Here is a 24,716-nt window from a genome sequence, read left to right as displayed (position 1 = left end):
TGTAGTGTAGTAGTAGATCTACTCAGTTCTACTGCCGTCGTGCCGATCTGCATATCCATGATATCCGGCCTAGTATTATTTCAATATTTGGGGAGAGACGTCTCCACGTCTAGTCTCCAGCTAGCTCCACTCACGGGTCGGGCAGGCCGGGCCTAGCTTGCCAAAGCTTGGCCTTTGTTGGGACAAGTACCTGGTCACCTGGCGCTGGCATGGTCATGATGACAATGCACGGCTGTCCCATGCATGCGACGGGCGTTCATTAAATATGGCGGCCAAATTTTAATATTTTTCATTTTTTACGCGACCTGGCCTAGTTGTATGTTTGCAATTTCGCTCGACTTCCATCTCAAACGGGCAAGGTCAACCGAAACCACGGGTGTTTGCCAGGTCATTCGATAGAGTTTAGAGCTTGGACTGGCCTTGCCTTCGACTGTGCCGCCGCTCGAGCGATCTTTTTGGGTTACCCACGCGCTACGCATGGTTTCTTTCTCGACGTGGGTGCAATTATTTTTGGATCGTCGCTCGATTTCAAGGGCTCACCAACCTCGTCAGCGAATTTTCTCCGCCTCGCAGACAATTTTCTAGTATACCTCGATGTCCTAGCCTTTCGATTTCGTGTATTCCTAAGCTTGACGTGCATAACTGTAGCTTTTCGTGGCCATGTTAGAGACGTTATTTTGTTCAGAAATGGAGGCTCATGTTAGCTTCCTGTCGTCGTGTTGTCGTATTGGAGGGGAGAAATTCGCGTCAAGGAGTGGACGGACGAAGTATCGTGTGGCAGATCATACTCAATCCATTTTGGCAGTGTTTCATCTCAGCTTGATGTGGATGAAACCAAATACACCCTTTTTGCCACACTTGCAAATTGGCCATGGAATGCACTGCTACTGCCAGGGGCCCAACATTCTCTGGAGCTCCAGAGGTGGATGTACACCGTTCAAAGACTGGGATCCACACAGTGGGACAAACTGTTTGAAATGCAAGTCTTCCAAGCCTGGCAGGAAGTCCAAATGCAAAACACAAACGCAAGACAAACTTGCGGCATGGGAGAAAACGCGGGCCATCGCCCGCAAGCACGAGCACATGCACGCCGCCACCACTGACAGCAGAATCACCAACAAAACCTTGCCCCACCACACCAGTACCTGATCACTGGATAGTTTAGTCTGTTTGGTTTACGAATTCAAAAAAGGAAGACAAAATAACAAAACTAAAAACACGAGCGTCGCATGGACCGAATCTGATGAGCAGCAGCACGTCACACCCGCATACCAAGTTTAGTAATAGTAGTATAGTATTTATTCATATTTCTCTAGGGCTTAGTGGGTAAATCTCTGCATCCAGAACAGTTCATTTAGGAATGCAATAACACACGCACAATGTCCACTATGTCACAGGTAGAGAGAGAAGTGTTTGCAGCTTGCTGGTAGCCGTTCAGCCGTGCATGCATTGGCAAATGGCTAGAGCAGACGGCCCGCTGCCCTTAATGTAAGGCACACACGCAAGCGTCAGAGCTACAGCAGCCGAACAGCATAGTTTATGGATTCATGAAAGACTGCACCATACACTGCGCCAGCTCTGGTAGGGTGCCCTATTTGAGCATCGTCACTGGTCGGTGACGTTTTGCAGGCCTCACCATCAAAGATGCGAGGTGATGCTGCTGATCGACTTGCTGGCATGATAGTCACAAGCATAACTAACGGAGGATGGCTGGAAGTCGAAACCAGCTGTAGATGTAGATTCCAGGTATACAAGAGAATTACTGACGCCAGCACTTTATCCGATGCCCCATCAGTGTCAACTGTACGCCGATGGTCACAGGACCGTGACAGCCTTTCGATCGGTCTACGGTCGGGAGACGGGGCTGCAAGCCCAAAGCAGCGGGTATATAGTGTTCGTCACCAGCTGAGCAAGAGAGCTTGCTGAGAGATTTAGGTGTGCACTGTTCAGCAACCAGTCCCAACATAGGTTTGTCCATGAAGGCTGGTGATCCTCAGCTATCATACAACAAATTCCTACTCACTGCGCATATGCGCATATGGCTTGTGAAACAGCAGCAGAAACTGCACTGCCTTGACAAACGCACCAGTTACCATGATGGAGCAGATATGCCAACACCAAATCTCCAATCGCTAGTACAAGTAGCTCTTCACTAAATCATGCCTAGTGCCTGCTGGCAGTGATATTTTCAGCAAGAGCGCTGCAGTTACTGCTGAGGAGATATAATATTGCGTCCTTGAAGTCGAAGGCGCTCATCAAAGATTTCTTGCTATCAATTCTTGGCCTTATGCAGGCACGAGGTGGTCTCCCGTGGCATTGGCCATATTACCCCGAGCTGCACTTGCTCGAGGAGCACGTTGTTTCGCTCATGGAAGTCCTTCGTGTTGGACTGAGTAGGCTTGCTGAGAGAACAGAGCGCTGAATCCATCCACGTCCACAACTACGAATAATTTACAAAAACATTCCTACTGCAGATCAGCGCTTGAAAACGGCGATGCAGATCAGCGACGTTGGGCTTCTCCATTCAAAAGGAGAGCCTTCCTAACGAAGCAATTCTCATGTGACACTACATAGTCTCTCAAGCACTCTAGTTCAGGTCTTCTTCTCTCCACTCCATTATCATTAATTTCGATCTTCACTCGGTCGACGTGATCGTAGTAGCTATGTAAAAATTATGATGGATTTCTCCCGATCCTCGTCGCGGCTAAAATTTGTTCGGTGTTTGTCTAAATTCTCAAACTGACAGGGTTTACAAGAGAAATGTACCTAATTTTGTGCGATTGATGCAAATAAATCGGAATATGTCCGACTTCATAAATCCGTGCGGTAAACCGCATGAAAGGACGCCATGTCGTTAGTTGGTGCACATGAAGTCACCGTGAATGATGGTGGTGGCACTGACATCGCTCATATCGTGACAGGTAACGGGCACGTGCCACTGCCAGACCCTGCATATCCACTCGAAAGCACGTCACATGCACAGCCGTCTCATACTCAGTCAGACTCATAGACTCCACATGCACACAAAAGTGACAAAACCTAGGCTAGATAAAACACGGAGGACAGGCTGCATGCTGCGTTGCATGCTAGTACATGTACTAGTACTAGTGGTGGTGCGCTAAATACTTCCTGCTCGGGACAAATGATAGACAGCAAGGAAAAGTTTGTGGACCGTATCCAATGGTATCACAGATGTATCGTGTCATCCTCTGCGGCCTTCGGCACATCTGACCAGCAGGAAGGCGTTTTTTGTTTTTGCCCTGCTGATGACTGACTATTTGTAGCGTCGTGAAGCTAGCGGGCAAGCGCGCTGATGCGATTCTATCGAGCGTAAAACAGTGAACAGGACTGCGCTAGCCAGGCCTTGCGCTCGCTGGCAGCTAGCTAGGTGAGCCGAGGGAAATAAGTCATTACCAGTGACGCTTCATTTGCTGCTGGGTGGATGTCACACGTGGAACGGTTTCTAAACGAAAACCGGCATCGCCCCAGCGCTTGCATGCCCTGTGATTTGGCCGCCGTCTATTCTATGAAACGATCAACGACAGCACGGGTAATATCGCCAAGGACACCTTGACGGGACGCTCACTCACTGCGCCACTCGGTACCTGCTTGCGACTGCGAGCAGTTGGCGAAAAGCGCACTGTGCGCTGAGTGAAACCGAAGGAGGTGTGCGCTTGGCCTGCCCGATGATGGTGCGCGCGTGTTGACAGATAGGCATGGCAGAATGAACTCTATCTTGTGTGCACGGTGAGCTGGAGCTAGCAGGCAGCTGGCTGGAGGAGGAATTGTTTCGCCATATCGGTGCGAGCGAGCGAGTAGACCAGTGTTGTTTCTCTTGCCATTGGCTGCTTGCTCTCAACGGCGTGCGTCAACATGGCTTTCTCGCTGGACGTGAACGTGGAGGAGAAGGCCAGGCTGACTGGCCACCGATGGCAGCTCAGCGATCTGGAGTTCAACGTGGATGGTACAATGCTGGCATCAGCCAGCTGGGACAAGGAGGTTCGCGTGTGGGATCTGTTCACACTGGACACTGTGTGTACGCTGAAGGACCAGCATGCAGTACCAATCACGACCCTCAGCTGGTTTCCTCCAGATGGGTCGCTGATAGCTACTGGCAGTGCTGACTGCACGGCGTGTCTGTGGAGCGTGGAGTCCGCAGAGATGCTGGTCTGCCTCAAGGAGCACTTCGGCTGGGTGATGGACTCGAGTTTCTCCGCAAACGGCTCCGCGCTGGCCACAGCGTCGTGGGACAAGACCATACGCGTGTGGGACCCGGCCACGGGCAGTCTGCTGACGACGCTGAATGGACACACGAAGGGCGTGTACTCGTGTCACTTCCATCCGGCGGCCACGAGTAACGTGGTGTGCTCGGCCAGTGAGGACGAGACAGTGCGGATATGGGACACACGAATGCAAGGTACCGTAAAGGGAAATAATTTTACGGGACAAATGTTTGCGCCCAACCATTTTTTGCCTTTTGCGGGGAAAAAGTGTTTGCGATTGCGATCAGGATCGAGCACTTTTTATTGTGTTCCGTATTTACCTGATTATAAATCTCACCCACCTTTCAGGATTGAGTTATATTGTCTTAGGGGTCGTCGCAAAAGTTTTCTGTCGTCCCTGAAACGAACATCGTTCATTTCGTGCTTGGACCCCCGGCCCTCCCTCTGAAACGAACACAGCTTGCTATGCTGGACGACGAAAATCGCATGCATGTACATGTCATGTGTACAGTGTCGGTCGACTTGCGATTTTGGCTCGCACCCCCTCCCCCCCAAATGAATCATGTTCGTTTCAGGGACGACAAAAAACTTTTGCGACGACCCCTTAGTATAGTCACATAGGTCGAATGTCACACTTGATTGTAAGTCGCTTCTTTGCCCTTGAAGTCACAGTAACACCTGTAACTAAAGACCACGTGACTAGCGACCAGTCTGGCACTACTGAGCACTTCGCCAGGCACGGACGGTCTCATATTCCATTATGGTTGTGCGGTGCAAACCTCTAACTAAGGACCACCTGCTACTAAAGACCGCTTTCGCTGGCCCCAAGGCGTGGTCGTTAGTCACAGGTTTACTGTAAACATAAAAAAGGTGCTATTTACATTCAGGGAAATATGTTAGTGTCGTAGTGCTGCAAGAACCCTGTTAGACTTTTAAAACAGTCTCTGTTCTATGGTGCACTCAGTCTGCGAACAGCATGCTGGTTCGTCCTTTGTGGACTCATCAGCGCAGCACAGAGAAAATGAGGCCAGACCTGATAGCACCAAGAAAATAAATTTTCCAGCGCCAGAATTAAACCAGTCCCGTGTTGTGGTCCATGTAGTATGTGCTTTGCCATATTTGGGTACAGCTATAGAGCGTTTCCATAGACGCGGCGCCATACCCGCCAGCGGCGCTCACCTCGAGATTTTGGTGAACAGGTCACGCATTAAATATGCATTGAAAAGTATACGACATGTGATAAGTTCGTCTCCACCAGTGCTTGGAGCGATTCTGATGCTTGTTCTTTTCCACTCACGCCAGGGAAGGGCTTCCTTGCAGCTGCTCTGACTCAAGATGAGTGTCGGACATGAATTTGAGCGCCATCCTAGTGCTTCTTTCATCTCCATGCGTCCATTCCCGTACAAACCGAACGTGAACTGGGCTACGCCTGGTCACCAGCGATTCTCGCACGTGATTCCGAAAAGTGACCATTGGTCTCTCTACATGCTGCATTTGGTGACAATCAATCGTATGACATCAGACATCAACAAATAATGACTTCTGGATCCACTCTGTCCTTGGCATGGTGCAGTATGTAGTGGGAGATCCCTGTGTCGATGTCGCAGCATCTTAGTTCGGAAACTAAGGTTGACAGCACAATTTTCCTATTCGTAGCGGTAATCGAACTAGCGTCATCAAGGCATTGTCAAAGCGTAGTGACTCTAACCCGGTGCAAGATGGATTCCTAGACATTTTGGCACAGGGTGTGAAATGCCGGTCAAAGCAGCAGCAGCAGCATGCAATTTTTTTGTTTAGGCAAAATCTGTGTAATTGCCATTCCACATTCCGGAGTCACATAGGCTTTGAATAGATTGAAGCGAAACGTTTGTCTTAAGCGCCAGCAGTGGGTATGTAACACATTTGAGTGTAACCCATAAGTGCCGGTTCCCTCAGGCTCTCACTATAAATATAATCTTGTGACAAATTTGTAAAAAAGAATACTGCAGTAATAATAAGGGCCAAAACGTCGGAGAAAGCTAAAATGTCAAGTTTTGAATCGGGTTGTAACTTTGAGTTTGTATCCTAGGTATCTTTTCCTCATGTCCATACTGTCTTTCTGTCTACTGGTATGGGATGTCCAAAGCTCTCTCCGTAGTCTATGTCTACTGGTATGGGATGGCCAAAGCTCTCTCCTTAACTCTATGTTATATGACTGACGGTCAAGGAACACTAGACGTATTCTACCTTTGTTACTTGCCATTGTATACCTCTAGTTTACCCCCCCCCCCCCCCCCCACCCCACCCCCCACGACCTCACATGTGCTCTCCAACCGACCTCCTCGTCCTTGAGCAAGCCGACAGCTGCCGCTTACCCTCCCGACTGTCACTGTATACCCCTCGAGCCATATCAATCGATCAATTCAGTGTGAGAGGGTGCACTTGTTCATTGACCGCTGCTGTCTCATTTACGCCTTTGCTTGTCCGTATGCCGTTCAATTCATCACTGTTGTTGTTGTTGTTGTTGTTGTTGTTGTTGTTGTTGTTGTTGTTGTTGTTGTTGTTGTTGTTGTTGTTGTTGTTGTTGTTGTTTTTGTTGTTGTTGTTGTTGTTGTTGTTGTTGTTGTTGTTGTTGTTGTTGTTGTTGTTGTTGTTGTTGTTGTTGTTGTTGTTGTTGTTGTTGTTGTTGTTGCAGGGAACAAGCCGATGCGTACGCTGATTGGAGGTCACGACGACGCTGTATGCTGCTGCAGATGGTCTCCGGATGGCAAGACGATTGCTAGTGGTGGTGCCGATCACAGGGTAAGATGATCGCTAGTGGTGGTGCTGATCACAGGGTAAGATGATCGCTAGTGGGGGTGCCAATCACAGGACAAGATGGTTGCTAGTGGGGATGCCGATCACAGGGTAAGATGACCGCTAGTGGTGGTGCTGATCACAGGGTAAGATGACCGCTAGGGATGGTGCTGATCACAGGGTAAGATGATCGCTAGTGGGGGTGCCAATCACAGGACAAGATGGTTGCTAGTGGGGATGCCGATCACAGGGTAAGATGACCGCTAGTGGTGGTGCTGATCACAGGGTAAGATGACCGCTAGTGGTGGTGCTGATCACAGGACAAGATAATCAATGCATAACAGACCCGGTTCGTGTAAGAAAAATCCAGGAGAGTGAACAATCGCTCTCGCTATCCTCTCAAGGAGAGTGGTGGGAGAGCAGTCCCACACCAGTGGGATTTTCACCAGCTGGAGTGCTACTGCAGTGGCACTATAGCCCTGGGAAAACACGCACAACGGGAAATTGAGACAATTAATTTTGCTAAGATCCATGGTATTTTTGTAGTATTCATCGTAGAGCGCTCCTTTCTTTTGTAGCTGACCGCTAAAGACCTGTGCCTGACGTCACACAGGTCTATGCATGCCTGGACTAGACTATCATGCAACAGAGGGAAGTCCTTGATGTCAAAATTATGATTGCCACCCAAGTGCAGAAGTGAAATTTGCAACGGGACGTAAAATACCTTGCGAGTCCCGTAGCTCCACTATTCGACCTCTGTTCGACTTCGGATTTGTTGGAGCCGTCAGCTGAGAACATTCTAATGCCAATAGACCTTTCGATTACTAAATTCCGTCCGTTCAGGGAAAGCCGAGTTACGAGATATGTGATTGTTTGTAGAATGCACTTCATAGCGCTCGAAATTCTCAAGGCACGCGACGAAAAGTGCGCCCAAAATGAAAATAAGGAGAGCGAAGGCGCGCGAGAGCGATCGCTCTCCTTTCACCAGATGCTCTGGCATAATAACTAAACCGTAATATTCCGTTAATAAGCCCCGGGCCTATACTTTGCAGAGAGTCAAAAACCGGGCGTATATTTGGGCATGGGCGTTATTTCGGACGCAATCTGGAGAAGATCAATCTTCCTCCTCATGCGCCACTACAAGCCACTACGTACAGGTAAGCGCGACATATTTTGCTACATTTTTGGCAGTTTGCTACATTCCAACGGAATATCGCTGTCCTCGCGCGCCGTGACAGTGTTGAGTTCTGCACTGTGCTGCGTGCAGTTGGATGGCATGCACTCGATCTACAACTGTTCTACAGTTTGTACGCGAACGAACGCTCGCGCACTGGTCATTTTGAGTCCACTTTACGCCCTGGGCTTATTTCGGGCATGGGCGCTAAAACGGACTTGAAGTGTACACCGCATAAAACTGGGCTTATTATCGGACATGGGCGTTATTTAGGGTGGGCTTATTTACGGAATTTTACGGTATGGCGCTCACCTTGAGAACTCCGGCATCACTCATCCGATCACCTCAGTTGTCTGTGTGTCCTTATCCGATCTGCTTGAGTATCACCTTGGAAGGTCCCACTGATAGGGTTATGTCTGTGAAGAGGCCTCTGGCCAGGCCCCATGTGTGTGTATATATATGTGCACACCTTTGGAATGGCTCCAGTGGCTTGATTTAGTTTTTACACAGCGGGTAGAAATAATAAAATCTCTCACTCTTCCCACCCGGTGAAGAGTAATGATGTAGTGCCCAAGTGCAAGTAGTTACAAGAGAACAAAAGCCATCCTGTGTTGTCAATCTTGATGGTAGAAGGCTGCCGGACCGGCACCAAGATGTGGTGTTATCCATATGCTGCACCAAAAGGAAACAAATCAATGCGAAAAAGCAATTCCAACTGGAAGCCAATGGAAGTCCGGGAAAACCCCTCAGCGGACTTTACAGATACAGTACAGCGCCTTGGGCTAAGGACATTGTAGGATTCCTGTGCAAAAACCCTGCCTACTTACAATGATACTCTGGGAATTTAGCAGCCATGATAGTCTCTAGCCCACTATCTAGAATTTCTCTGTTAAGTTAATGTCCTATGCTATGTCCTCTTCTTATTCTTGCTCAGGTAACTGTTTGGGATTCTCGGGAAGGCAAGGTGATATCGCAGCTGCGCGAGCACTCTGACGCCATAAAGGCACTGGCGTTTCATCCTAGCACAGGTCCCTGGGAAGGAAAGACAATGCTAGCCAGTGCAGGTGAGCCATGTAACACGCTAGCTAGCAGTGATGTCCGGTGCAGGGGAGCCAGGCAATACACAACCTAGCAGCAGCAGCAGCACCAGCAATTTTGCTGTTCTCTCTTTGAGTTCTTTGCTCTTCCTGCATTCTTATTATCATTGCTTTGTGCATTCAATAAAACACATTTTTGTAGCAGCAGCAACAGCAGCAGCAACAGTAGCAACACCAGCAGCAGCCACCCGTTTTGTTGTTCTCTAAACTTCATTCCCGTCAGTTTGGCCAGTCGCTCGAAGTTCTGATTCCAAACAAGGAGAAACTGCAAGCTGTGCGCAGTATCCGGAGATTTCATGAACACCTGTACTCTCCCATACCCGAAGCTCTCATATCCAGGCAGCTTTCTCAGCTCTCCCTTCCGTGTCAGTTAGGTAGCAATTTTTTACTACATGTACGCGCCTACACCACCACCGTTCTTTGTCTGGTGACCGTATGTCACATCAAAGTGAACAGTGCCTTGAGTCATAATATTATGATTAACAGACACCCCTCCCCATGCCCTCCCCAGAGTGCAAATGATTTTTAAGATCACCGGGCGTATCGAAATTGTCCTAGAACAATGTGTTTGTGTGATGTGATGTCCATATTTAAGACCTGCGCACTGAGAGAGATTCTTGTGTTCTATTTTCCTGCAGGAGATACCGCTTGTTGTTTCTGGGATCCGGCTGAGATGGCGGAGCGAGACCTACTATTCCGACACGCCGTTCACGGCACGAAGGACGTGGAAGCACTGGCGTTCACTCCGGACGGTACTGTCATGGCGACGGGAGGCAGAGACAATGAGGTTGTCCTGAGCTTCCTATCTCTACCGGGTAAGCCATGTGATTATCAGTGTGTGTGATAGTTTGGGGGGGGGGGGGGGTGCAACAATCACTCTTCGCATCCATGCCCGGTCAGCCGACAAGTTGCTACCCTCGGTAGCCATTACACACACCAACAATTCCAAACAATGTGTCGGCTCAGACTGCATGGAGGAGAAGAGTTATTGTTGCCTTATTGAACAGCCGAATGGTACCGTTCAGAATTTTATGGTTTGGGAGAGACTTAGCATTCTCGCTCCACATATACTTCCATACCCAGAGACATAGAGAACAATTGCAACAGCACACAACTTGAAGGGAAGTTGGCCAAAGCCAGACATCTCTACTGTGTAAGCCGTGTGATTGAGGGGGAGGGGGGTTATAGGTTTCCTCCGTAGACCCTGTGGTGATCTCACACTGTCCATCTATCCATCCTTGTGCAGGTGACACGAGTGGCGATGGTCAGCTGGCATGGGTGAAGCGCCAGACCGAGGAGAGGGCACGTCTGCAGGCAATCGAGGATGAGGAGCGGCGCACCGAAGAGCTGGAACGACAGCGCGAGCACTCACTGCCGTACGCCGAGGGCGCCGAGGATTCTGGCGAAGAGTCGTCGGACGAAGACGAGGAGGATGACGAAGAGGATGAATACGAAAGCGGGGACGAGCGTCGTAATCGCAGATGGGGCGGCGGCGCTGGTGAACTACCCGAGGAGGCGCAACGCCGACAGTTAAGGGTCAGTAAGAAAACACATAAGATTCGTTTTGATCGTAATGTTGTGCGTGTGCGTGAGGCGGCGAGATCCGTGGATGAGGTCACAGCGACGGGTAGCAGCGATACTACTGCAGCATATCACGATGATCGTCCTCCTGTTGTCGCTAAGAAAACCCGGCCTTCGAGCAGTGGTAGCTTTGGCAGGCTGGGCAGCGTAACTGCGATGGTGAATGGGCTAGAGTCGCCCGGCCAAGCTGCTGCCGTGTTTGAATCGGTCAACACTGACACTGAAGCAAGTGTGCGTGTGTCGCAAGTCTAAATGTGTACACTGTGATTGATGTGTGAAACTGGCGGTTGATGGGTAGAAATGACGTGTTGCCTGATAGAGAAAGTGGAAACGAGAGAGAGTGAGAGAGAGAGAGAGAGAGAGAGTGTGTGTGTGTGTGTGTGTGTGTGTGTGTGTGTGTGTGTGTGTGTGTGTGTGTGTGTGTGTGTGTGTGTGTGTGAGAGAGAGAGAGAGAGAGAGAGAGAAAGAGAGAGGAGATTGGAGAGGTAAAAATGCACAGGCATTGTTATTTCATGTCGTACTTTGGCCGTTATTGCGATGGATTATGAACTTGTCAATGCGTGCGCGCGCGCGCGTGTGTGGGTGTGTGTCTGTGTGTGTGCGCGCGTGTGTGACTATGGTGAATACTGGCTGTCCTCGTAACACACTAATCCCTGCTCATTATGGCCTAGAAGCTCTTCAAGCTCTCTTGAACTGTTGACCGCCATGTACTAATCATCTAATACTAGCTGAAATTGTCTCATTACCCATGATAATTATGATAAACCTGTTGATGCTGACTTATGTAGTGTGCGCCGCCAATATTATCATTAGAAGTACCCACTTCTCATTGTGCTATTGTTGATATGGCTTGACTCAGTGTGACTTGAAACGCTAACCTCATAAGAAGTACATACTGCCAGAAGTTTGTCTTCTTTGCTGCTAGCAAATTAGAGCCTGTGTGTGTGTGTGCCATTGTGTGTTGTCAGCCTCGCTTGTCAGCCTCGCTTGGCCAAGCATTGCTTTGCATTCAATCTACATTCCGACATGAGATATGAACTTCAATATGGAATCATATTCATGAGTGTGGTGCCTGATATTTGAAGACCTGTGTACAATGTTGCTGGGGTTAGCTTAATAACAGGGAAGGATACCTTCCGCTGGTGTAGCATATCATGTGTACCTAACATCCTGGATTTTGAGAACAATAATTCATACGACACATAACGGGATGATTCCGGGTTTTCTTCGTTCAATGTTCAGTGCATTGCTTATGCAGCCAGTAAACAGTTTGGAATTGTCTATGGTGTGTCATGCAATCGCATAGCTGTTTTTAAAAATAGTTATGAATGCTGGGTGGCTTGCTACGGCCCTACCTTCTCTCACATAAACACACTCGGAAACTCATCTCCCATTATGTAGTCCTGGAGTACTCTCATATTCCTAAACTGACTCTGTCTGACTTACTAGAGTAGAGAGGAGTCCTTGTGCCAGCACTACTAGGGACTGCATTCAGCTCTCAGCATGGCGCAGACTGCATTCAGCTCTCAGCATGGCGCAGACTGCATTCAGCTCTCAGCATGGCGCAGACTGCGCTAGCCGGGTAGCATGGCTCTGTTGTGTTAGCTGGGGCTGGGATTTGACGTGATGTGATGTGACAGTTTCAGTGCCGTGCCACTGCTATGCTCGCTAGGTTGTCTCCAGGGGTTTCAATCGCCCACTTCAGGCCAGAGTTGCCGGAGCTGATTAATTAACTAATTACTTGCTGTCACTCACTTTAAATGAAATCAATAATAATAATAATATTTTGATGATGATGATAATGAAGAGTAAGAGAGTCATGTGCTGAAGTGCACCATTTCCTTTGGAAGCAGTACAGCACTTGAGCTGTTGGCCTTGAGGGGTTCCGGTTGGAGGGGAAAGTACTGGTACACACACACACACACAGTACACTGTACCTCTATTGCATAATCTTAGCTAGCCGGCTGTGAACATGTCATACATGATGAGGTCTGGGTCTGAGAGTCTGGGTACCTGTGGGTGGGGTTATCGCACGGAATCTGTTATCAATCCCGGTCTTGCACTTTAGGATTTCAAGTGCCACTTGAACCAGGGTCGCAAATGGTCTGTCCCCGGCTGACTCTGTGTGCATGCGTGTGTGTGTTGTATGTGCAGCATGCAAGGTAGGGGATAATAATTATTATTATTGTACTCAGAGCTTCATCTCTGATATGTGCATGCATGGCATGCAGTATTTCATGCCGGCTTACTGGTACCAGTAGCAGTACTTGTACACAGGGTTCTGATGATCATGATGATGATTCTTGTGATGCATGGTACACTCCGGCCCAAGCACTCTTATCTCTCCAGTTCTTGCAGTTGTTGTTATTTTTTCTTCTTGTTGCCGGTGTGGTGGCATGTGCTGGCGTCATGATGTGTGCTGGTGTGTGTGTCAGTGTTTGCAATGGGGATACCTTTGTCCGGAAAGTGGATCATTGTGGGTGTTTGTCCCACCTGAAGCTCCAATCATGGGCCGCATCTGCATGATTTCTTGCTTGTGTGTGATCTGATGTACAGTTGTTTATCCCTCCTCATGTGGCCTGTTTTTTTGTTGAACATGTGTGTGTGTGTGTGTGTGTGTGTGTGTGTGTGTGTGTGTGTGTGTGTGTGTGTGTGTGTGGTGTGTGTGGTGTGTGTGGTGTGGTGTGTGTGTGTGTGTTTGTGTATGTGTCAGTGTAAGTTTGTTTGTGTGTGTAAGTGTGTATGTATGCATTTGTAAGTGTGTGTTTGTGCGTATGTGCATGCGTGTATGTGTATGCATGTGTGTGAATTTGTATTCGTATGTCCTGTTCTCACGCACAGAAACCGCCAGTCAGTCGCAGGTCCAGTGCCATGGTGCTTAGCAACCTAAGACGGCACAGTATCTATGGGGACAGCGGTGGAATGACCTCGCCCAGGGTAAAGACATTACATGTACTCCTTTTCGTGTGCAAATACTGCTTCCTGATGGTGACGTATTTGGTATTCTTGCAGGCTGTGTTTTTCTCATGAATTTGCGCTGTCAGCAGTTTTCTCTGCTCGTTTGAGCACGGGTTTGTTTGTCGATGTGTGTGTGTGTGTGTGTGTGTTTGTGTGTGTGTATGTGTGTGTGTGTGTGTGTGTGTGTGTATGTGTACATGTGTCTGTGTGTGTGTACATGCCTTTATGTACCATTCATTACAACCCCGCAGGTGCTGCGCTCCACACTGTCCGTTGGCTTGGGAACGGACAAGGATTCGGCCTACGCAATGCGGCAAAACCGCCTGCTCCGGCGTGCCGTTGAGATCCGCTCGAGTGTCAAGTACCTTGGAGACGCGGTAAGCTACGCATGTGCGTCGTAAAGAAAAGTAAATTGTGCACATCTGCCCTTGGTGCGTCCATTGAGCTATGAAGCCGAGACCTCTGGTCGGCTGAGCGTGATGGGCCCCACCACCACACTCCATTATTCACCCCAGTGTCTGGAGATATGTGGATTTTGTAGAAAAAGAAGAACTATATCCTCGTTACCACCTATGGCTATACAGGCGCGTAGCGCAGCCGTTGGAGGCGGTCCGGCCGGAGGGAGGGGGGGGGGGGGGGCTGGGCTCTCGCCCAGGAAGCTTTTGACATTAGGGTGCAAAATCGTGCATTCTGGGCACTTTAGGCATTGTGTTAAAAAAAAATGGTCCGGCCGGACCGGCTGCTGCACCCCTGTATACCGTTGTGTTTGCGAACCTCACAGTTCCAGTGTTGGTCTAGAAATGGTTGTGTTGTCATAATCATTGTTATCACATACTATGTAGTAGATACTCAGATGTTCTGGTGTGTGTGTGTGTGTGTCTGTGTCTGTGTGTGTGTGTATCTGTGTGTCTGTGTGTGTGTGTGTGTCTGTGTGTGTCTGTGTGTGTGTGTGTGTGTCTGTGTGTGTGTGTGTGTGTGTGTGTGTGTGTGTGTGTGTGTGTTGACAGGTGACTGAGCATGGCAATGAGAACTGCAGTGAGGACGAGGACACACTAGACGCACACGACCAAGCCGTATCAGGCGATGAAAATGAGTTTGCCGACGATGCCGCACGAAGCGCCCTCTACTCCAGAACGGGATCAACAGTACGCTTTGAGGCAGTTGCGATTCTGGCCGACGAAACGGACGGTGATTCGTATGAAAAGACAAAGGTATGTCTTGGAAACTCCAGTTTTTGGTAACTTAAGAACAAAGTAGAGCACACATGTATTTGTTTGCAATGTGCATGCATTGCTTCCCACTAAATATACCCGATGGCCAAAAGCACCTTCTAGAACTTTTCACCAACACATACAGTTCATAGTGATATTCAACTGCCTGGCAGTCAGCTCTAGCCCATCTTGGTGGCACACGCAAGCAGCCTCCCAAGTTAACCTTTGTAGTTATGGGCTACCACTCAATTTTCGTCTGATGATTGATCCAGCTCGTTAAACTCAGAATTACGAAAAGACAACTGCTCATTCTTCTGCCTGTGTAGTGAGGAGCTAGAACGTTTGAATGGGAAAGACGAGTGCAAGCAAGAATTATAAGCTGAATCATTAATTTTGTTTGTACATCCGTGTGTTCACCTCTATGTTCTCATTCTTTCCTTGCAGACCATGACCCTGGGAAAGTTACCAGACGAGACGCCACGCTTGGCTATTTCTATGCCGGCATCGCGATCCAACAGCATACACAACTTCTTCTCTGAACCCGACCCTCTGCCGGACCGACCACAGTCAGGCGTGCTCAATGAGGTATGCACACATCACTATAGCAACAGCATCGGCACTTTTATCACCATGGCAGCTGATGAATACTATGGAAACAGCACTAAAGAGTGGTGTTCACATCAGTTTGTCGTGTGACGAAATGTTTGTAGAAAGTGATTATGGCTTGTGGACAGTGGAACCAACATGGCTGACATCATGTGACCCAGAGATGCATGGGTTGAGTGGAGTTGTAACCAACATGTCTTCCCTGTATGGTCATGTGATAGATGTGAAACCACTCAATTCGTTTCAGAAATAGTTGTGATTTCTATGAAATGTCACACGTATCTTTTCGGTTAGAGCAAATGTGATTCATATGGTGGTACAGTACTATCTCGCGCCGAAGAACGCAGCGCCGAAGAACGCAGCGCCGAAGAACGCAGCGCCGAAGAACGCAGCGCCGAAGAACGATCAGGCTAGAATTTCATCAAGAACAGCATAGCAATGTATACATGGTGACTCAACTGTGCATAGACTGTAGTACACAGTACATGAACATAAGACACAAAGGACGGTCTAGGCTAGGAGGCTGACCCCCAGTCAAAGGACGGTCTGGGCTAGGAGGCTGACCCCCCAGTCAAAGGACGGTCTAGGCTAGGAGGCTGACCCCAGTCAAAGGACGGTCTAGGCTAGGAGGCTGACCCTCAGTCAAAGGACGGTCTAGGCTAGGAGGCTGACCCCCCAGTTCATCGGTGACCGACAGTACTATAAATATTCACCTGGCAATATGGCGATAATTACACGCCGAGAATGAGAGCTCTGTGACAGAGTAACTTTGCAGGTTAGGGAGTGCGTGTGGACAGGCATGTATCATGTTTCCAGGTGCGTATTCACCACCATATGAACAAACCATGAGTACAGCTGCAGTGGAGGCTTCAACTTCATTCTCAGGAGAAAAGTTGAATGACTTATTGCACCGATGGAAACGCATCAGACCAGCTGACGTAAATAATAATATTTGGAGGAAGCTTCGTTTTCCAGTTGACGATGTACTGGTGGACACTGAAATGTTGTTTATGTTTTTCAGACGTCATGGCTGCCTTTGACCCTTGTTCTTCCCTCCCTTGCAGGCTGAAGTCTTACAGGAGTTGGATCTTGCTTTGGCAGATGAGGAAGATGATGAGGACGAAGACGACATTGACCAAGTATGTTCATACAGTATCATCATATGCAGTGCAGCTATTAACCCTTTCCGGACTGATGCCGCACATGTGCGTCAAAACGTCATACCTTGATTTCCTGATGCCGCATATGTGCGTCAAGTAAAAGCGCATACTTGTACAGTGCATATACACCACTGTTCAAATTGTCGTAACTCCATTGTCCTTTATCCGATTTTCGCGAATGATGGCTCATTGGAAAGGTGAGAGAATTAGCTTTCCAGTGGTATGTCGTTTGATATAGCGCGGTGCGGAATCACTGAGTATCGAAGAACGAAACACGGACACGCTTGAAATTGTTTCGAAAATTTGTGCGCAGAGCGCTTCAAAGTGCGTCGGCGTACCTCAAACGGGGACTTTCCCAGTGACTCATCGCTGCGCAGCGCATGCGAAGTAAAGATCAAATGAATCGCTTGAGCTTCATGAATCTGCAGGACTTTGAATCATCGTTCTACGTTGAGTAAAAATTGAGAAACGATAAAATTTGTGGAGATAAGTACAGAATCTCGCTCAAGCGCAATAGGGCAGCTCTCAACAGGCTTGAAGGCGACTCTGTTGCTCCTGCCGGGTGTCTAGTGGCGATATTCGGAGAGAGGACATCTGTAGCTTTCCAAAGCGACCAAAAAGAAATAATTACGAAACTGGTGAGTGAAATTAGATAATTTTCAAATGCATACTGGGACTATTGCGTATGGCATGGCGGCCGGTGGCAGGAATCAGGGGATTTAGCACCAGGGCGCAAAAGGTTAAAACAATGCAAAATTAATAGATTGAGCTAAGGGGATTATGCATATAAAAAGGTCTGAAGGGTGGCGTATTCATTTTGAAAGGGGGAGGTCAAAAAGTGAAGGAGGGGCGCATCGCCCCACTATGTCGCTTTGGCGAAAACCCTGGTAACAATATGTTACGACAATGCCGTCATAACAATCATGTTTCTATGTTACCCGAAGGCATTGTTATAGACCGACAGGTTCCAATGTACATTCTGCGGATAGAATCTCAGACACAAGGCTATGTATTGAAGGTGACAAATTGTCATGCACCAAAGCACTGGGGATCGAGCGTGCATCCCTGGATCAAGGGGAATCCTGTCGTATCAGGACAGTTTCCGCTGCACCAATGGCGTCCGGTTAGAACAGGTTTTACTGCAATTCACTTATCATTGAATGGTGAAAGAAATGCAGTCAGAACAAAAATGTATGTTCCTTGTGCCCGTTGTTCTCCTCTGCAGGTGTATGGAGAGCCCGTACTGCAGTATGTAGCCGAGCCTATACGCCCACCGGTGGAGTATCTGGAGCGCCAGAAATTGGTCTTCGCGTCCGAAAGCTACGCTACCGCACCGCAGCCACCATCTGCTGCTGCTGATCTGGGCGTTCCTAACGACGGCAAGCCACCACCCACACACCGCCGGCCGACGTACACACTAACAAAAGTAGGTACCGTAAGACATGTAAATAAAACGAGGAAGTAAATGTTACGTTTTAACGAGTTACATTTCTTCTTTATATTTGCTTCTGTCAAGGCTGTAATGCCTCATACGTGTTATGTGTGGTTATACCTGAAGATTGCAAGATCGTTAACGTATCTTCTCGTTAACCTATGAATTTTGGACAACCGTTAAATTTGCGACTCGTTATAATAACATGTCTTGCAGTAGCATCAAGAGTACATAACCCCCCCAGAGTGTGCAACTCCCACATACCCTGCTGTCCCGACAGAATTTCAAGTTGACGTCATTATTTATGACGCAATGCTCCTTGCACCAGTGATTTACAACATGTGTACGGGTGTCAACGCATCACACGTTTTTCTTTCCAATAATTTGTACAGGATCGATCGGCTTCGGTCAACCACAGGTTCCGGATTCGTCTGATAATCCGTGTACAGTGCGCATTGCATCATCAAAATGACGTCAACTTGAAATTCTGTCGGGACAGCACCCATAGTGGAGTTGCACACTCTGGGGGGGTTATGTACTCTTGGTAGCATGCATTAGCAGCAGTCAATGCCGAGCACGCACCTAGCACTGGCAATCCATGCTATGTTTGTGTACAATGAAACCTGTCTAAGATGACCGCTTAATGAACCTTCAAAACATGGTCTCTGTTACCATGTGGTCCCCCTTATCCAGGGTCATTTGACTGGAAATCTACCAAACATCACGGACTAACACCCAGCTGCTCTGTGGTGCTCTTGTGATTCGTGCAGGTAAACCCATCACCGCGGACCACCAAGAAACCGCCTCCAATCAAAGTGCCCGGAGTGTCCAGTGATAGTGAAGACTATGAGCCGATGTCGGACGATGAGAAGGAAGGTTATGAGGATATTGAGGATGAGATGGGGCAACCTAGACGACCCGGTGCTCCCTCCAGCAAGAACATGACTACGCACGATTCCGGGATAGCCAGCAACAGAGGTAAATACTGACAGACATTGAGTAGATTGAGTAGTTGTCATGAGTTACACGGTTCTAGCCAGGTCAAAACAGTAGGGGGGGGGGGGGGGGCAGGAGGAACAGTTGCCCCGTAATCCAATTTTCCATTTTCCGAAATTGTCATGCCATGCAAAATGCAACGTACGAGCATGAAACCCCAATTTCAACCCAGAAAACTGTGCCTTTATGACAGTAAGGGGGGGGGGCTGCCCCCCCCCCCCCCATACTCCTTTGGCTTGAACTCTGAGTTATTTGATCAATATTTGAAGTAGAGCTTATACCAAAAATTGGCAATAGTGACAAGCTTGGTTTGGTGGTTACTACTCGGAGTCTCATCTAGCCTATCCCTTTTGTCTAGGATTGCCTGATGAACTCTTACCAACGACCGACCTGTGATGTCATGAATTATTATTTGAATACTCTTTGTTCTAACTACAATGTTGCTCAATGAAATCCAGTCAAGTCACTTAAGTACGCGCAGGGCTTTGCGCAGTCCTAGACCTGCGAACACTGGGCTGCGCAAACTTGACTCATTGGACAGCACTGTAGTTGCAGTCGTCAGGTGTAACAACCCGGACTCATGACTAAATACTCTTTCTTCTTGATTCACTGAATCACTCAATAGCTGCCTTCATCATGCACCAGACCAACAGGCGTGGTGCTGTGTCTTGGCATGATCATAGGACAAGAACCATGCGTAACATATCCCGAGAGTCGAGCCGCAAAGCCCTGTTTGTCCAGTTCGGACGTTTTCTGCGGAATGGTGACAACAGGAAGTAATATTTTAGGCATTGTCTACTCACATTGCAAACTTTCTCATTTTGAAGAAACGTGGCGTTTGGACAGTTTAAGACTCAGCAGGGTCCATGAATACGCTTGTGCTGGTGGGGTCTCTACCTTTCAAACATGGTTTTTTGTGTCGTTGCCCTCTATTTTGTTGCTGCTCCAGCAAGCGTGAATTCGCACAGCTCCCGTTCGTCGGAAGCAAGCAACCGACAGTTGAGTGCATCAGCTGACTCCTCCATGCTCAAAGGTGTGCTGGCTATTGGAGCAGCCGTATCCGGTGCATCGGGTGTGGACGTCAGCAAAGGATCTCCGGGTCCGTCACGAAAGCCGTCAGTGAAGTCACAAGGAGGTATGCACAACTCAACTTTATTTACATGTACATGTCCAGTGTTTGGGAGTATTGGTGTGAGTAATGGCTACTGAGGGTAGCAATGGTCGGCTTTAGAGCGCGTGGAGGAGGAGAGTTTTATGTCCAGTGAAACCTGTCTAAGATGACTGCTCAAGGGACCTTCAAAACGTGGTCTCTGTTACCAGGTGGTCTCCTTATCCAGGGTCATTTGACTGGAAATCACATCCCTTGGTCCTAGTTGCAGTGGTCTTCTAGGACAGGTGGTCGCCTTATCCAAGTGGTCACCTTATCCAAGTGGTTGCATTGACAGGTTTTACTCTACGTGTATGTGCAGAGGGTGGGGGTGGGGGTATTCAAAGGTGGAGGTGGGGGTGGGGGTGGAGGTGGGGGTGGAGGTGGGGGTGGGGGTGCCCGGTGGGGGTATTCAAAAGTTGCATGTCAGTACAGATTTCATCTGTATAATTCGCCAGCTGCGTCACTTCAAGCTGTCATATCCTCTAGGAAACACACAGAGGTTGCGTGCCACACCCAAGTCAGGGCTACACCCAAGTCAGGACTCAAACGTTCCTCGAAACAACATCAATTTAGCTCTACTGACGACTCACTGCTATTTCTGGCCCTGACAGGAGTCAATCAGGGGAATTCAGCACTTTGCACATAGAGGTCTTAGCCACTTGGTGCATAACCGTTGTGAGATACGCTGACATCTGCTCACAGCCAACAATTCCATTATGTTGCTGTTGAAGCTAATCATTTTCTGCTCATTTCTCCACGTTTGCTGAATGTCCGTGTTGCGATGTTTGTTGTAGGTGGAATAAGTCCTGGATTGGCTCATCGACGCCTGCCGCAACCTCCTCCGCCAGGAGCATCATCATCCGTATCACCTCCCAGTGGTAGTGTATCACCCCATGCGTTAACAACACCTCCACTATCGTCTGCCACGTCATCAGCTCCTTCATCGCCGACACCTCCGCATCCAGCCAATGTGAAAAGCAGACCGGCAAGTGGGGAATATGGCTCCCCGCTCGTCAGCAAGAAACCTCTAGTGGCAGGTTAGCAACATGAGTGCACGTAGAGCATTTGTTGTGGAATGAATGTCAGAGGGGGAAGGGAAGACATGTTTTTGGCGGTGACGTCGACGTTCCTAACTTTTACGTTACATACTTCATGAAGTTACTGCATTACAATAATAGTTAGGCCAAACTAAAGAAGGTGTGTGGTTCGACTAACATGGACATTTTTTTTACGGGCGGGCGGGCGGATTTTTTTTTTTAAATATATTTTTTAGTACATGTAAATACACTGTATACGCGTATCGAGTAGACTCTACTACCAGCACAAGGCAGCAGTCGTACCACTCACTGCACTGCACTGCAGTACAACTACAAGTCAAGTCCAAAAGGAGCCGCCTGCGTCCGCAGACTCACGCCGCACAGCACGTAGACGTGGACGTGTTCAGTCCACGTACGTCAGTCACACGACAGCCCGCCGAAAAAAAGTTACGGTCGGGCTGAAATTGTACGGTCGGTCGGGTGAGTCGAACCACACACCTTCTTTAGTTTGGCCTTATTATTATTATTATTATTATGAACGGTCTCTGCTGGGATGACGGCTACACCATAGCTCAGTGGTTAGAGCATCCCTGGCCTCAAGCGAAGGTCCCTGGTTGGAGTCCTGGTGGTGACAGTCAATTTTTCTTCATACATTCCCGTTTTCGTCTTTCTCTCAAACCAGTGATTATTATCATTACAATTATATGGGCTGTGCTCAGCAAGAGTGGATTCTCCTCTTTGCTGATGTTTTCTCTGTCTGTCTTCTTGTGTGCCTGCATACCTGCATGCCTACCTGATGGTGTGTCTCTTCTCTTCTCTTCTAATCTCTTCTCTTCTCTTCTCCTTTTTCTTTCTTTTTGTCTTTCTGTCTCCTTCTCGTTACATCTATCTCTCTGCTGTCTTCCTCCGTTCATCCCATGTCTTTCTTTCTCACCCCTATCTCTACAACCTTCCCGGACTCTGTCTATCTCTGGCTTTCTGGCTCTCAGGCTCTCTGACATACTATGTGTGTGTGCATGTGTGTGTGTGTGTGTGTGTGTGTGTGTGTGTGTGTGTGTGTGTGTGTGTGTGCGTGTGTGTGTGTGTGTGTGTGTGCATGTATGTGTGTGTGTGTGTGGGGGGGGGGGGGTGCATGTGTGTGTGTGTATGTATGTGTGTGTATGTGTGTGTGTTTGTCTAAGACTAGTTGTCTTCCATCTAATATTCATTGAAGTGTTTCTTGATGCGAAACAATCACTCATACACACTTTTCTCGGGTGTTTTGACTGTCCTCGATACAGCTCGCCCCACCATATCGTCCCGTGCCCCCGCCAAGATCCCCGGAAAGCCAGACAGCGGCAGTAGTAGCACCAGCAGCAGGGAAGGCGGTGGTCCAGCGAGCAAGGCGCCACCGTTCCTCGACAAACTAGTCGAGGAGGAGAAGTACAAATCACACTCAGCGCCAAACTCGCCGGCAACGTCACTCGCGCGTAACGTCAAGCCGGCGGTGATGTCCAAATCGCGCACTCCGCCACCTGCCGCCCGAAGACCGGATCATACACTGCCGTTCATCGACTCGCAGCCCAAGCAACTAGACGGGGAACAGACAGACTACATGGATTTTACCCTGCCTCGTGGTGTCACAGGTCCTGGTGGTGGTGGTGGCGGCGGCGCTGCGGCTTTACTTGAGGAAGAAGACGGTGATCAGGATGAGTACATGATGTTTGATGATGCCAACCAGACATCCGTTATCTAACCACCCCCGGGGTTCCAGCCGAACTCAGTACGAGGACGCTGCGCAGTGGTGAGTGGTGATTTCCTGTGAGCAGCTGCTTATTCTCTACCATGATGTGTGTCATGGACAACCATAAGGACAAAGTGGTGTGTAGAGCCTACAAGCCATATCCATGACACATCACCTGTCGGATAACTAACTGCACACTGTCATTTCAGGCAGAGATTTCACCAGCAATGTACTATGGTTATCTGACCACCCATACACAACACACCCATGTTGTCCACTTTAATCCGTGTATGCATGTAGTACTATTGTACATATACGCACAAAGCCACCTCTAGCTCTGTGCAGACGAGTGCGGTTTGTGTATCAGGCTATGCCATTCTGCGGCCCTTGTGTGCGCACACGGTTTGCCATGCTTGATTTGATTTGTGCTGCAGTTATGGGTTTTTTTTACGCACACAACACAATCCACCCATAATAAGATTCATCGTTTGTTGCATGTGTTCTCTGTACGGTGTCTTTTTTTAACTTTATCAGTGCACCGGGAAAATATTCGCGCAGTTGTACTTCATGAACGATTCTGCCAGCAGCAGATGTGTAACTTTCGTTTGACTGCAGAAAATTCACGTTCACTGGCTAGAACTGTTCCTTGAGAAGCTAAGGTTTATGGACAACTTCATAAACAGTTGCGCACATTTCGATTTTATCATTTCTCCGATATTAAATTTAACCAAAATATTTTACTTATTTTCTTCCTATTTTCCATCCCAATTTTAGCTTGGACTTATTATAAGCTATAGAAAACAGATTATCTTTATGCTAGAGACCTAATGCTTTATTTTATTTCTATTTTATAGAGAAATATTGTGCTCACGGATAACCAGAGTTGAGGGATATCTTCTTCCTTGGAATTATATCCTGGACTTTGATGGCTGCTGAAATCGCAGTTTTCATTTACTACAAGTGCATGAGATAGTATGCCGTTGTCTTCATCTCACACGCCGATAGCTGTGGTTCTATGTCTTTTCCAGTTTTCTACTTGTACTTAATCCTTTTTCCAGCTTTTGGCACAATGAGGTTACCGGTACGCGGTTACGTCAGGATTTGAGATGCTTTGCACTGTAGAGGTCATGCAGCCTGGGTTTGACATCATTAATTTTGGTGTTGATTTGTATGGAGACGCAAATGGTGCACGCGGCGACAAGCACTGGTTTTGCACTCAAGTACTCAAACCAAAGTACACAGCGTGCATGTAATTATGCGATGATATCGCTCGAATGGCCGTAATATGCGCGTAGGATCGAATCATTCCGTAATTGCCTTTCATCACTATAATTTCCCATGCATGTACTATGATGCATGGCACACATGTACATGCCAGATACGGACTCCACGCTCAACTACTGCACTGCAGTTTTCTCAGTTATTCGGTTATTTCTCTCTTTCGGGAGAAAAGCGCCATGCAGTAGACGTGTTCTATTTAAAGCTAATAATACTATCATGGATACAGTATGCTTATCATCAACCACCGCACCATGGCTGGGCTCACCAGGTACTAGTACAGGTGTAGTGGTTGATGATAAATTATTTTGAACA

General features: G+C 48.2%; 1 protein-coding gene across 1 annotated transcript; it reads left to right on the top strand.

The window, feature by feature from the left end:
• Positions 1–3,131: 3,131 nt before the first annotated feature.
• LOC135828538 (uncharacterized) lies at positions 3,132–24,223 on the top strand. The gene is made up of 15 exons (XM_065340981.1): positions 3,132–4,417; positions 6,898–7,004; positions 9,107–9,236; positions 9,908–10,084; positions 10,516–10,805; positions 13,692–13,787; positions 14,060–14,185; positions 14,816–15,019; positions 15,464–15,604; positions 16,690–16,764; positions 18,011–18,211; positions 18,988–19,195; positions 20,163–20,348; positions 21,158–21,400; positions 22,681–24,223. The coding sequence occupies exons 1-15, from the start codon at positions 3,874–3,876 to the stop codon at positions 23,133–23,135; spliced, it is 3,183 nt and encodes a 1,060-aa protein (XP_065197053.1). The 5' UTR covers positions 3,132–3,873; the 3' UTR covers positions 23,136–24,223.
• The last annotated feature ends 493 nt before the right edge of the window (positions 24,224–24,716 follow it).

The sequence above is a fragment of the Sycon ciliatum genome, chromosome 12, assembly GCF_964019385.1.
Source record: "Sycon ciliatum chromosome 12, ocSycCili1.1, whole genome shotgun sequence".
Classification (NCBI taxonomy): Eukaryota; Metazoa; Porifera; class Calcarea; order Leucosolenida; family Sycettidae; genus Sycon; species Sycon ciliatum.
This window is presented reverse-complemented; position numbering and strand designations above follow the sequence as displayed.